Genomic DNA, 15,398 nt, shown 5'->3' on the forward strand with positions numbered 1-15,398 from the left:
ATTAGGGTATACTGTCTCTTTAACCCCTTCACACAAATAGACGTATATATACACGTTATGCAGTACTTTGGCTATCGTACCGCACAACGTATATATACGTCTGAGCTTCAGGAAGCTCCAGCAGTCTCGGTGGTGCTCCAGTTCTATATGAGGGTAGATGCCTGATCGTTACACGCAGTGACATTGTGTGTGTCACCGTCTGTAACCATTGTTGCTGGTCCCGGCAGGTGTAGGGACCACAACAATACAGAAAATGAAGAAAAAATGAAGAAAAAATGAAGAAAAAATAAACAGACCGCTGCCAGTACCAAAGATGGCAGACAATAGTTAGTAAGGAGGCATACATTGCAGTAAATATAAAAATATTTAATAATTAAAAAAAAACTAAGGTCTTAAATCTCCATACTGGCAAACTGTTTGCCATTACATAAGATGTGGGTGACGAGGGAGGGAAAAGAGCTGTTTGGGAGGGATCAGGGGTGGGAGGGTAATCTTTACTCCACTGGTTTTCAAACCTATCCTTAGGCCGACCCTAAGAGGCCACATTTTGAGGATATCTAACCTGGAGCATGGGTGAAATAATCAGCTGATTAGTAAACATGGTTATTTTACCTGCTCTCACCCAAGATAAACCTGAAAACCTGGCCTGCTGGGGAGGCCCGAGGACAGGTTTGAAAACCAGTGCTCTACACTAAAGCTAAATTTAATGTGATGCGCAACTGCAACTAGCAGCCTTCTAATTACCAAAAAGCAACGCCAAAGCCATATATTATGTCTGCTATTTCTGAACAAAGGGATGCCAGAGAAGCTTTCAAAAAAATGCGTGCCATGATTGCACAAGCTGTATGTAAATAATTTCAGTAAGAAACCCAACGTTTGTTAAAAAGTTAACTTTTTTTTAATAGAATCACATTTGGCGGTGAAATTGTGGCATGAAATATACCAAAATGGGCCTAGATCAATACCTTGGGTTAAAGAAAAAGAGCAGGCACTACAAATAGTAAGACAGTAGATAATATGATTGTCACAAAAACATATAGAAAACCCACTTCAGGGAATACTAGAGGAAATTTATGAACAGCAAACCAAAAAATCAAGAGATAGGTTGCTATGCAGAGGGTATGACCAAGTTCATTTAGTAAGGTATCATAATGAAGTGAAAGCTTGTGTCAAAGTAACAACAAAAAGAGTAGATAAGGAAGATGATCGCTTTAAAGATGATATAGTTTATACTACATAGTATACACAACGATATGATGAAATAGTAAAAATCTTAAAGAAACATGCATATTTTATCTGGAGACAAGGTTTTGAAACCGTTGATAAGCAATTGTAAGTTTGTTTAGAAAAAAACCAAAGAACTTTGGCACATAAAAAAAGTAGTAACGGAACAAGACCACATTGGTTATGTAAAAATGGAAATTTTAGATGTAAGAGGAATTGTCACATGTGTATTAATGTACTACAAGGTGACAAATGTATTTCCAGTGCCATTAATCAACAAGTTGGAATTATTTTTTATGCTAATTGTGGTACTACATATTTAACTTGTAATCTATGTAATGGCCAGTATGTAGAAAGAAAGAAAAAAACCCACAAGAGCAATAAGATTTGGTTAACACGTTAGGGATGTAAAAAATTACATCAAAGAATAAGCAGTAGCCAATCATTTCAATAGCTTTCATTTTACAAATGTGGCAGACATAGCCATTCAAGCTATATATTTAGCAGTAGTGCCACCACATGGGGGTAGGTAATAGATTCAAAAGAATTTGAAGAAAAAAATGTATACACTCCTTTCTTTAAATGATATGCAACATATACAAATGAGAAAGACGAAAACAAATATCTGTTCTGCATAAAACACGTCATGGCGTCATATGGCACATCTCAGTTTTCACATTAGGTTTATTTTTTGCGGTAATCAAAGGTCAACCGAGGGAATAGGACACTATTATTGTATCAGTCACCTCTCTACGAGCAAGCGCCACTAGAGGGCACGAAACACATCAGTACTGCCCTGTATGTCATCCTGCATGTCTGTGCAGTTTTTTTTTTTTAATGGATGTTAATACATTGGAAGATTTTATTGCACCATTTGTAATGCCTGCTCTTTTTCTTTGATGTTGGACATCTGTGACCTGTTCGACTGTTGCTACGGCACTCTGGTCAAAGTGGAGGAATTGGGTGACCTTTCTACTGTGGGTCCACTTCCGATGGAGAGATGCGGAGATCCGTGGATACTGTAAATACCTTGGGTTGTCTTATACAGTAGTGCTAGGTAAACAAATTATTAAAAAAAAAAAAGCTTTATTTCTGTTTAAATGGAGTAATAGCAAAAATGCTACGGTATTTTGGTTAAGTTTTCTTCTGAAATTCACGATAGTGAAATGGTTAAATAGCGTGGAGAAGTGAGTTTTCATGCAAGATTTAAGCAGATCTCCAAAGGATTTTTATTTCCATACAGAATGAGGTTGGTGTGAACAACTCCACTACTGAGAAAAGTGGCAGAAAGTGGTTCGGGTCAAGAGCTGGCATTCACAATGTTTTATATTACAAACATTTCTTCCCCCTCCCATGAATTCATCATGAGGCTTTAAAAAAATCAAACAATACCTCATCTAGATGGGCAAGATTGAGCAACTATTCTGGCTATACGTGAGAGCCATCAAAACCTCCCCTTCCACTATCTTACCTCCCTGGATTTTCACATCTTCCAAAACTTATCCAGAAACAGTAGGCTTGACCAGTCCCTCCACAGCCAGAAAATGCTTAAAGGGACACTGAACCCAAATTTTCTCTTTTGTGATTCAGATAGAGCAACTTTCCGATTTACTCCTATTATCAAATGTTCGTTATTCTCTTGGTATCTATTTGAAATGCAAGAATGTAAGTTTAGATGCCGGCCCATTTTGCTAACCTAGGTTGTCCTTGCTGATAGGTGGATAAATTCATCCACCAATCAAAAACTGCTGTCCAGAGTCTGAACCAAGAAAAAGCTTAGATGCTTTTTCATATAAAGATAGCAAAAGAACAAAGAAACATTAATAGGAGTAAATAATAAAGTTGCTTAAAATTGCATGCTCTATCTGAATCACGAAAGAAAAAAAAAATGGGTTCAGTGTCCCTTTAATGCTGCCTCCCACTCACTGGTTTGGTAGAAACCAAACATCTACCTGGTGTGGAAAATGACCTGAAACAATTTTTTTCCTCTTTCATGATTCAGACAGAGCATACCATTTTAACCAATTTACTTCTATTAATTTTGCATCATTATCTTGGTATCCTTTGTTGGAGAACCAATGAACTACTGGGAGCTAACTGAAAACAAGTATATATGTGCAACCACCAATCAACAGCTAGTTCCCAGCTACTGAGCCTACCCAAGTATGTTTTTCAACAAAGGATACCAAAAGAAAAAATTAAGTAAATTGGAAAGTAGTAAAAAAAAAAATCATGAAAAATATTTGGGGTTCTTGTCCCTTAAAGTGATTGTCAATTTTCACTGTTTTGAAAGTATAAATATCTAGAGAATAAGTATCATACCGCCACTTTCATTTGTTAATAAAATGTTTAATTTAAATCTCCATTTCTAAATATCGTATTTTCACTATACCTGCTCCTCCTACTCTCCACTTCCTTATTCTCTGCAATATTACGTATACAGCAGTCCCACCCGCTGTTTACGTAGTGGCAATGCGCGCTCCCATCTCAGTTACACACTGCGCATGCGTCAAACAACGATTCCGCTGTCAATCAACATTTCAGTGAATCAGTACATTCACTGAATACTATCGTTGGATAGCGCAGCAAGGATCTCATCCTCCATCGCACAATCCGTATATTCTTTCAATAACAAATGAACTCAGGGAAATTTGCAAATGCGCATGCGCCAATTGTGAACGAGCTTCTGAGAAGCATGTTGTAAGCGGAGTCTAACGCAAGCGCAATACGGACATGTGACGACATATAAAGGTGTTGGGTCCCCCTGTGGTTAGTGCTGTTATTGGTTATGCTGATCGTGGCTAAAAATGACAACGAGCAATAGCAAATGCCGGGTGGAGGATTATAATGACAGCGGACAGCTAAAAACATTGAAAATAACGGTAACTGCGAATAGATAAGTAAAATGATGAATGAAACTCATGTTATTTAAAGGTCAATGTCACGCAGAACTTGAGTGATGAAGCAGAGTTTGCATTTACTTTAAGACTTTAAAACTATGGATTCCCTTGCTACTTTAACAACTTAGGCTATAGATATAAAAACTTAAGTAAAATAGACATTCCTGTGCTGAACAATCCTCTTTCAGCACTTTTCAACACAAGGGCAGGATTAGTTCTTAAAAAGGACAGTAAACATCTTGAGACTGTAATAGAAAATGTACGTTATAGTCTAGTGTATGAACAGTGGTTGCCATTTGCTGTAGCCTATCCCTAAACATTTATAGCAAAACTGCAGTTTTAAACCCCTTCCCACCGTTAGGACGTTTTAACGCCGTCCTAACTGCACTGGGCTTTAGCGCCGTTATGACGGCATGGAACGTCATAGCAATTTGACTATACTAAAGCCATAGAAGCTTCCTAAATGGGATTACAGGCTGCAGGGTGTGCCTAGCGTCGTCACATGATTGCATGTTTTAAATTTTTACTTATTTGTTTACATCAAATAATTCCCAGCAGGATAGGGTTAAAGTCTTTTAAAAGCATTTTGAAATCAGATTTTTGCAATGCTATGCTTAGACATACTATTAGTTTTATAAACCGTCTTTAATGGCCCATAAAGGGCAATCTGTACTATACAAACTCAGTTGACGGAAATCCGCAATCTATCAAACCCCTGAATGTTTAGGTTATTTAATAATATCCTGTGGCAGCAGAGGAATGAACAGAGTTGGCAGCAAGTGTGACAAGGGCAAAATGACATCTACTTTATCTGCAATGCACAACTCAAGGTGCCAGCAGTAAAAGCAGATAACCAATAGATGGAAACAATGAGGAAGAACTAAAGATTGAGTGGAAGTTTTTATACTTGTGCATCCACCCAAACTTCTTGACCAAAACACTGGGAAGTTCCTGAACAATTAACCATAATAAATATTTTTAGCCACGGAAACTCAAAGGTTAAACTAAACATTTAGCAATTTCCTAAAAGTCATACAGAATCACAAATAAAACAGACTAAAATGGTAACTTACAAGTATAGGACAGTAAACACCTTGAAAAATTGCAATATAAAAACCTTGAAAAATTGCAATATAATTTAGCTTTGAAATTTGAGCAATTTCTAGAAAACTGGTTTTAAAAAGGTTTACAGCTGCCAATAAGTTATTCTATAGCAACACAGACATAATTACAAGATGTTTACAGTCCCTTTTAAAAGGGACACTCAAGTCAAAAACGTATGGTTCAGATAGAGCATGCAGTTTTAAGACACTTTTCAATTTACTTCCAATTTCAAAGATTGCAGTCTTTATATACAAAACTTTCTGGGGAACAAGATCCTACTGAGCATGTGCAGAATGCAAAGTATACATATACTAGCCTGATTGGCTGATATCACATGATACAGGGGGGCAGTAAATGGGAGAAAATATATCTACTGCTTATTTGAAGTTCAGAGTAGGTGTTAGTGCAATGTCTTCATTACTTCTATTGCATTTAGTGGTCCTATATTAAAGTGTTTTAACATTGAATTGTAAAACTGAATTTATATTAGAGCATGCTAAAATCTACAAGTTTTCATTAGAGCATGTAATATTAGAAGTTAGGGATCCTGTAACACTGTGTATAAATATAATAAATTCTACTGGTATCCTTTTTTGAACAGTAAACCTAGGTAGGCAATTAGGAGCATGCACATGCAAACTATGGCAGAAATATTTGCAACAAAGTATAACAGCTATAAAACAATGTTGCAAAAACTGCTGCTAGTTGGCTAAAGAGGTGTGCACAGTCCTGAGCTCACCTACTCTAACAAATAGAACCCAGGGCACAAAGCAAAAATCGGTAACAAAAGAAAATGGAAAGATGTTTAACTTAAATAAATTGGATATAGCATGATTATAAACTTTAAAGTCCCTTTAATATTGTAAATGAGAGTCCAGTTCACTGAATATAAAAAAAACAAAAACACAAAAAAAAACACAACACCCAGGACAAATACTGGAAATATTCCTTTATTTACATCACAAGCATATTACTTCAGAGGAATGAACCGAGAAGAGTGAGTGGCACCAATACCAGGTCGACCGTGTTTCACAGGCTTGTAAGTGATGGAAAACTCACCCAAGTAATGGCCAATCATTTCAGGCTGCAAGAAAGAAGTCCGTTAATAAATTTTCAAAAACACTTACATTTTATTTTAAAATAAAAAAAACTGTACATTTACAAGAAGGGTGAAAGGTACACAGCCCTGTCTTTAATTGCAGTTTGCTTACTCCCAAGTATGAATATTTCAACACAAGATCTTCAGTATATAGAGCAGATTATTCATACAATTAAAAAAAAGGGATAGGGAAGCCAAAATTAAACTTGCATTATTCAGACAGATTGTGATTTTAAGACACTTTAAGTGAATGTAAACTTAAAGGGACACCGAACCCATATTTTTAATTTGATTCCGATACAGTATGCAATTTTAAACAACTTTCTAATTTACTCCTATAAATTTTTATCGTTCTCTTGCTATCTTTATTTAAAAAGCAGGAATATGATGCATAGGAGCCGGCCCATTTCTGGTTGAGAACCTGGGTTATGCTTGCTTATTGGTGGGTAAATGTCAGCCTCCAATAAGCAAGCGCTATCCATGGTACTGAACCTAAAATGGGCTGGCTGCTAAGATTTACATTTGTGATTTTCAAATAAAGATGGTAAGAGAAAAGAAAATAGGAGTAAATTAGAAAGTTGCTTAAAATTGTATGCGCTATCTGAATCATGAACAAATTAAATTGGGTTCAGTGTCCCTTTAAGTGTACTCGCTCAAGTCATAGGATAGAATTTTTTTTTTTTTTTAAAAATAGTGATACTTTCATTCATTAAATTGGTAATATATCCAAATCTTGATATTTTTAGCCTTTAATACTAAAACGATAAGCATCGTTCCTCCAACCACCATAGTCTTGTTAAAATGACGAATCTGCAATCCACTAATCGTTGTCCGCCCCCCCCAGGCGTTCAGCGCCTTTGCACAGACATAACGGCCATTAGTGGATTGCAGATTCGTCATCACTTAAAATTAATTTCTGTTTTCAAATGTGCTTTTTCTCTTGGTATTCATTGTTGAAAAATACACATATCCTACACTAGTGGGAGCTAGCTGCTGAGTGATGCCTACACACATTTGTCTCTTGTGATTGGCTAACTATGTGTTCATTTAGCTGCCAGTAGTGAAATACTATTCCATCAGCAAAGTATAAGATAGTGAAGCAAATGTTCAATCCAAATCAAAAAAGAATTTTGGGGTTTCCTGTCCCTTTAAGAGATAGATAGATATATATATATATTGGGGAGTAACCCACCCTCAGTTTGTTGCCAAAAAAATATATAAAATCCCCTATTCCAAGCCAAATGGGCATTTTAAAAAAAAAATCATGGAGGGAAGGTGTCAATCAGTAGCCACACCAGCGATCCTACAAAAGTACGTTGCACAGCTGTTAAGGGGGTTCACTAGCGCAGTTTTGCAGATACTGGCAAAGCTGCACTAGTACTGCATGCCTCACTTCTGGAGGAATTCAGACAGAGCAGTCTTATCAGCAAGATGTTTGCTACTTCAGTGTGTGTGTGTGTATATATATTGTTGTTGCATAAAACAGTTAAAGGGACAGTCTACACCAGAATTTTTATTGTTTTAAAAGATAGAAAATCCCTTTATTACCCATTCCCCAGTTTCGCATAACCAACAGTTATATCAATATACTTTTAACCTCTGATTACCTTGTATCTAAGCCTCTGCAAACTGCCCCTTTATTTCAGTTATTTTGACAGACTTGTAGTTTAGCTAATCAGTGCCTGCTCCCAGATAACACTGTGCTCATGCACGTGAAGTTATCTATATGAAACACATGAACTAACACCCTCTAGTGGTGAAAAACTTAAGATGCATTCTGAAAAAGTGGCCTTCAAGGTCTAAGAAATTAGCATATGAATCTCCTAGGTAAAGCTTTCAACTAAGAATACCAAGAGAACAAAGCAAAATTGGTGATAAAAATAAATTGGAAAATTGTTTAAAGTTACATGCCCTATCTGAATCATGAAAGTTATTTTGGACTAGACTGCCCCTTTAACATTGTTCTTTAAAGGGACAGTATACACCAATTTTCATATAACTGCATGTAATACACTACTATAAAGAAGAATATGAACAGATAATTATGCAAGCTGGAGTAGGTATACATCAGTATTGTAAAACTTTGGGGCTTGGTTAGGAGTCTGAAAAAAATCAGAGCAATGTTATTTAAAAGTAAGCAAAACTATACATTTATATTTAAAAAAAAAAAACAAAAAAAAAAAAAAAACACCAGTATAGGCTATATAAATGGATCTACAAAACATTTGTGTATAATGTCCCTTTAATTAAAAAAAAAAAAATGTAAATGCGATTTTACAGCTATACAAATTTGCAAGACAGGATTTAGGTACAATTATAATTTAACGCGGCACAAATAATTCCATTAACTCCTTCACGCCATCAGGACATTACATGTTACCCTAACAGCACAGGAGATTAACACCATTAGGACAGCATGGAAAGCCAGTCAGGCTGAGGGGAGCATGCCTCGCAGCATAGGCAGTACCCCATGATCAGATCCCGGACTTTAAATTATGTGATAGCATCGACAATCGCATGATTTTATTTTTTCAGCAAGGGTTTACAGTGGAGCTTTGTAAACATAGGATGGTACATTTTATCAGAAATTTTTATATGACCACTTACCTTTATTTCCACCTGGTTGAAGGCTTTACCATTGTAAACGCCTACCATGCTGCCCACCATCTCTGGAAGGATGATCATATCTCTTAAATGAGTCTTGATAACATCTGGTTTCTCCATGGGAGGAGCTTCCTTTTTCGCCTTTCGCAGACGTTTAAGAAGAGAGTTTTGCTTGCGGCGGAGTCCTCTGTTTAGACGGCGACGCTGACGGGCACAGTACAGCTGCATGATCTGCTCACTAAGATAGGGAACAGATTAGACTGAAACTAAAAAAATAGCAGCAATTCTATCCAGTTTTACATAAACTGCTATTTATTTGGTCGCCTTTTATAGGAATCCAACTAACAAGTCTAACACTGCTATATGCTAGTCAGTTTTGATCATTCTGGTAGTTTATTACTACCTCTATCTTGCTTCGCCAGAGGATGTAAGGTTGCAGGCTTTTAAACCTGTGGAAAACTAGGTTACATTATGGCAGTGCCCATTATTTTAGGGAAACTAAAATGCACTTTTATTTCTTCAGAATGTAAACTATAACTGCATATTTTTCTCAGTCTAATCTTTACTTTTAAAAGGACATTAAATGCCTAGCATTTATGTCCATTCAACACCTATGTTTAACCCTCTTTGCACACAAGCATGTATCGTTTTCAGAAGTGACAGAAAGGTGGCATTTTTAGGACAATCATGTTATAAAACTAAAGTGATTGTAAAGTTTAAGGAATTAAAGCCCAGTATCTAAACACTCTTAAAGAGTGACACTAATTCCTCAAACTTTACAAATATGCAAAAAAAAAAAAAAAAAACCCTTACCTTTTTGTTACAGTAAACAAACCACAGATCCTCCGTCCACATCTCCTTCTGTATTTTGCATATTGATGACAAACGCAGCTTCCTCCAATCAGTGCATGCTCCACGAACTGGACTCCAAAGGGGGCACGCAACAATTGGAGGAAGCCGGATTTGTCATTGACCTGCAAAATACAGTCTGAGATGCAGAGGATCGGCGGTCTGTTTACAGTAACGTAAAGGAACGTTTTTTTTTAATTTAAAAAACGTGCTTGTAAAATCTAATGAATTAAAGTGCCGCTGTCTTTAAAGAGTATTTTTAGATACTGGGCACCAATTCCTTAAACTTTGCAATCACTTTAGGAGCACAAAATATACATATAAAATAAATGAACACTTACTATGACATATCAAGCAACTGGTCCAAGTCCACCCCACGGTAGGTGAATTTCCTGAAGGTCCTTTTCTTCTTCTGCTCAACGTCCGCCTGAATAAAATATTATATTTTAAAATAAATGATGCATATATTATATTGGGAGGACAGAGAAACATATAAAATGACCAATTTCTAAGGCATGGACGGTTATGGAATATACATAAAAATATACATAATATCCATGAACCCACAAAATAGAGGGTATTGTCGCACATCCATTGCAAATAAACATTTTAAAATGCTACAAAAAAAACCTGCAAAAGCATCTGATTATATATTAAAATTGGAACCTTAGTCACACAATATGGCCATATTCTGCTTAGCCAGTCACCAACTTACTAGGTGTCCCAATATAGACTTCACTGGAGCCAACACTACAGTCCTTTGCCTTTATGGGCTGAATCATTACTGCTTTTCTCTGGCTTTATATACACAACTTCCTTACACTATCATGAGTACACCTGAGCTTGGGAGGGGTGCTTTAACCAATGGAAGATGGTCAGTCTCCCTTTTATTTATAAAAACAAATACAAAGTTTGGCACACTTTACAAAAGTTTATATCTACATAATTGGGAGTGCTGCCGATGTAACCTAATAATTACAGGTGAAACCCTCACCTAATAAACGAACAAATTGAGTCAGATATATTTTAAATGTCCTTGTAAAACTTTATTTATCCCTCTCCCTAATATTAATATAGCCATTGCAGTAAGAAGTCTCTCCCTTACCCGATCTAAAGAGTCTAAACTACACCTAAATGTTGGCGATAAACCTTTTGAAACTAAGGATTACCATGGGAAGCGGTGGGTTATTTATCAAAGTACAATAAAGCAGAAGCCAATACTATAGATTGATTTGTCATGATATGCACGCAGTACTGTTTTTGTGTTGTATATATAAAATGTTTCAACCCAAGAATAAACCTTACAGAGAAAAACAAAAATATAAAACGTCTGTTACACTAACGAAAACTACTACAGAGTCCAGGCACGTTTGCAGTTTGCACAGTCACATAGCTGTCATGTACGCTCACACAATATTCCAAACAGTAACATAAGCAGAATGTCTTCAAAAGCAAACCGGTCAGTAAAAGTCTTGTTGCAGAAATCAAAAGAAAGCTAAAAACAGTAACACACAAACTAAAAGAGAAGGCCGGAGAGTAATCTAGAGACCTTCAAATGTATATAATAAATATGCTAAAACCGCCCAAGACGAAACAAAAACATAATATATCAAACAATGCGCCCTTTATAAGTCCGGGTTAAAGACAGGAAAACATTCTAGGAGGTAGATGACAACGGATTGCAAACACAGAAAGAACGCAATACCCACCATCTTGTCAGAAGCTCTACGGAAAAGAGAGATCCCGTCCACGCGTCACAAGATATCGCGAGAGATGGAGAAACTTCCGGGAAGAAAAAAAAAATATTTCCGGTTAAGATGTCAACTCAATATTAGTAGAAATTATTAGAAAATTGTGGCAGTGGAAATGCGTTTAATGTGTTTTAGTGAAATCGAGGATGTAAAATAATAAAAAAAAAAAAAAACTGTATATCATGCATCGCAAAAGCTCAGTTTATAGGAGGCAAACACAGACATCCCAACCTGCAAAAACTCATTTCAGGGAGGTGGATTCTCCCCTCCCAGTTATATATTGGACACCTTGAAACCCTAAGTAAGATACAGACTTATCATTAAAGTAGCTTCCCACTAAAGTCACATTAAACAAAAAGTAGCTTTATTGCACAACCACATACAACAAACCTATTTTCCAGTGATCGTACGCTTGTTGAATGCTTAAATATTTTAGAATACAAAGTTTAATTACCTGCAGTAAATAAGGTAGTATTTGTGTTTTTACTTTATTAGAATCAGTGGGGGCTTTTTGGTTACTGATGCATGCTTTGAGGGTTCTATAACGTCCCAGCAGCTAAAGGCATTCCTTAAAGGGCCACTGTAAGTAAATATTTTCTATGCCTGTTACTAACTAACTACCCCAAATACGCTTTTTATCAATAGCATTTCATTAACATATCTCTACCGTATATCAGAAATCTTGTCTACAAATTTAATTGTTTTCCAAACCCACTCCGTGGGTATCCTTTGCTCTGTACCAATCCGTTTACAATACCTAGGTTTCAAAATGGCGCTTTAAACACAAAGTTATTGGTTTAAGTATTTTGAACATGCAGTGCTGAAAATAGTGGGCAGGATAACGTGACATCATCGGCGAATAAAAGATATAACTTTTAGAACGTTATGAAACTTCGTTTTGGAGAAAATATAGGTCAGTAGGTTTTAATTAATGTTTATTAACTTTAATATGTTAGTTGTTTAGCTTAAAAATTATAACAGAAAGTAATCCTTTAAAGAAACACTTTTCCGGATTTGGACCACATTGGATCATAGTACTTGGAGTTTCAGGGAGATTGCATTCCATTTGCTGGCATCAGGGAGCCGCTATTACAATCAGGGAGACTCCCTGAACTTCAGGGAGACTTGGGATGTCTGCAAACACATTCCACTGGCTTTTTAACTTTACAGGTTTACTTGAGAAATATAGGGTTTCGTATATGTTTGATGTGCAATATGCTACTGTACCTGGGGAACATACCTGGTAAATATTTACTTGATATGCATATTAGTTGTGTTGCTATAGCAATTTTAAATTTACATCCCATTAAAGTCAATGGGCATTCCATTTTGTCATTCACCCTTTTCATTCATCCCTATTCTGCTTTATGATAATTATATATACAGACATCCCAACTCTCCCTGAAGTTCAGGGAGTCTCCCAGAAGGTAATAGTGGCTCCCTGATGCCAGCAAATGGAATGCAATCTCCCTGAAACTCCAAGTACCATGATCCAATGTGACCCAAATCCGGAAAAGTGCCTTTAGTTGCTGGACCAGTAACCAAAAAGCCCCCACTGATTTTAATAAAATAAAACACAAATTCTACCTTTTTTACTGCACGTAATTAAACTTCGTATTCTAAAATATTTAAGCATTCAACAAGCGTACGATCACTGGAAAATAGGTTTGTTGTATGTGGTTGTGCAATAAAGCTACTTGTTTTAATGTGACTTTAGTGGGAAGCTACTTTAATGAAAAGTCTCTATCTTATTTAGGGTTTCAAGGTGTCCAATATATAACTGGGAGGGGGGGTGGCGGCTCAGTAGCAGGTGAAGCCACCTCCCTGAAATGAGAAAATAGTGAGTGCTGGACTTTTGCATCTTTATATATTACTAATGTTGAAAAGGTATAAGCAGGGCATATAATTTCTTGTGTCATAAATATCCCTCTTTATCATTTCAGTACATGGTTCTCTAACATAAACTAGAATCTCTTTAAAGGCGTATTAAAATCAAAATTGCATCCCCCGTACATTTTTTTTGTTATGAATAATAAAAAAAAACTTGCAGTGTATGCTCATTTATTTTGCTTGCTTTTCTTGTTCCACTGCCCCTAAAGCACTCATTTTCAAACTTGTAATCAGGCCTTCCCAACAGGCCACATTTTAAGGATATCTGAACTAGAGCACAGGTGAAATAATCAGATGATTATTATTTTACCTGTTCTGGTCCACGGTAATCCTGAAAATCTGGCCTGTTAGGGATGCTTGAGGACAGGTTTGAAAACCAGTGCCCTAGAGAAAGAAGCAGAAGCGCATTCCATTGAATGCAGAATCCAAACACTCTTACATGCTGCACAGTGACTGGTTGATACAAATACCAGCTATGGGCTAGATTTCAAGTGGAGCAGTAGTTTGCACTCATGTTCAAGCATTAAAACTACTAGAGGCAATTGTTTCCGCTCTGAGATTCATGCTAGTATTACGAGTTGAAAATAAAAGTTTGCTTTCTCATGTTCGTAACGTCACGGTAAAACATAGACTTTCAGAAGTTGTGAATGCAAAATCGCATTACCTATAGGCTTCAATGGAGCCAAAAAAGTTGAAAAAATATCTAGCATCCACAAGTCGAACAAATATGATTGCGGTTATTTAAAAGCATAACATAAGAACATAATATTGCATCTTTCATAATCTAATGTTCTGCGCATAGCAGAATATGTTATATTTATTCTTAAAGAGATATTTAAATATATATCTGATGGATATTTGCATAAATATATAGCAAAAGATAGAAGACAGCACTCTCTGGTCTTAAATACAAAGGTTGTTTTATTTGTAGTGACGTTTCGGGGAAAGCTTCCCCTTCCTCAGACCAAAGAACAATACAAAGTGCCAAACATTTATACACATACAGACCCCTCCCCCTGTTAAACAAACACCAACATTAGTTGCTAAGCAACCATTACCTGGCTGGTAACCAATAACGCAATTATCTAAAATACAGACAACACCTGTGTAGAGTGAAAATATACTGATTGAAAACACCTGATTGTGTAAATACTTGTCTTGCTAACTATACACTTGAATTAATTACAGTTAGCCTTAAAGGGACACTAAACCCCAAAATTTTCTTTCATGAATCAGGTAGAGAATACAATTTTAAATAACATTCCAATTTACTTCTATTATCTAATTTGTAACATTCTTTAGATATACTTTGTTTAAGAAATAGCAATGCACATGGGTGAGCCAATAACACGAGACATCTATGTGCAGCCACCAATCAGCATCTACTGAACATATCTAGATATGCTTTTCAGCAGCTAATATAAAGAAAATGAAGCCAATTAGATAATACAGGGAGTGCAGAATTATTAGGCAAATGAGTATTTTGACCACATCATCCTCTTTATGCATGTTGTCTTACTCCAAGCTGTATAGGCTCGAAAGCCTACTACCAATTAAGCATATTAGGTGATGTGCATCTCTGTAATGAGAAGGGGTGTGGTCTAATGACATCAACACCCTATATCAGGTGTGCATAATTATTAGGCAACTTCCTTTCCTTTGGCAAAATGGGTCAAAAGAAGGACTTGACAGGCTCAGAAAAGTAAAAAATAGTGAGATATCTTGCAGAGGGATGCAGCACTCTTAAAATTGCAAAGCTTCTGAAGCGTGATCATCGAACAATCAAGCATTTCATTCAAAATAGTCAACAGGGTCGCAAGAAGCGTGTGGAAAAACCAAGGCGCAAAATAACTGCCCATGAACTGAGAAAAGTCAAGCGTGCAGCTGCCAAGATGCCACTTGCCACCAGTTTGGCCATATTTCAGAGCTGCAACATCACTGGAGTGCCCAAAAGCACAAGGTGTGCAATACTCAGAG

General features: G+C 36.4%; 1 protein-coding gene across 1 annotated transcript; it reads right to left on the reverse strand.

Moving 5' to 3' along the window:
- Window positions 1-6,162: 6,162 nt before the first annotated feature.
- On the reverse strand, window positions 6,163-11,558 carry RPS15 (ribosomal protein S15). The gene is made up of 4 exons (XM_053702774.1): window positions 11,490-11,558; window positions 10,122-10,207; window positions 8,935-9,169; window positions 6,163-6,312 (listed from the first exon to the last, which is right to left on the reverse strand). Exons 1-4 carry the CDS (start codon window positions 11,490-11,492, stop codon window positions 6,199-6,201), a joined length of 438 nt encoding a protein of 145 aa, XP_053558749.1. The 5' UTR covers window positions 11,493-11,558; the 3' UTR covers window positions 6,163-6,198.
- Between the last annotated feature and the right edge of the window lie 3,840 nt (window positions 11,559-15,398).

Source organism: Bombina bombina, chromosome 2 (genome assembly GCF_027579735.1).
Source record: "Bombina bombina isolate aBomBom1 chromosome 2, aBomBom1.pri, whole genome shotgun sequence".
Taxonomy (NCBI): domain Eukaryota; kingdom Metazoa; phylum Chordata; class Amphibia; order Anura; family Bombinatoridae; genus Bombina; species Bombina bombina.

Excerpts from the sequence above, each read along its gene's own strand:
- RPS15 (XM_053702774.1), bottom strand. Across the intron at positions 9,170-10,121 it reads CAGTTGCTTGATATGTCATA|TGAGCAGATCATGCAGCTGT; the intron begins GTAAGTGTTCAT and ends TCCCTATCTTAG. Across the intron at positions 6,313-8,934 it reads TCAACCAGGTGGAAATAAAG|CCTGAAATGATTGGCCATTA; the intron begins GTAAGTGGTCAT and ends TCTTTCTTGCAG.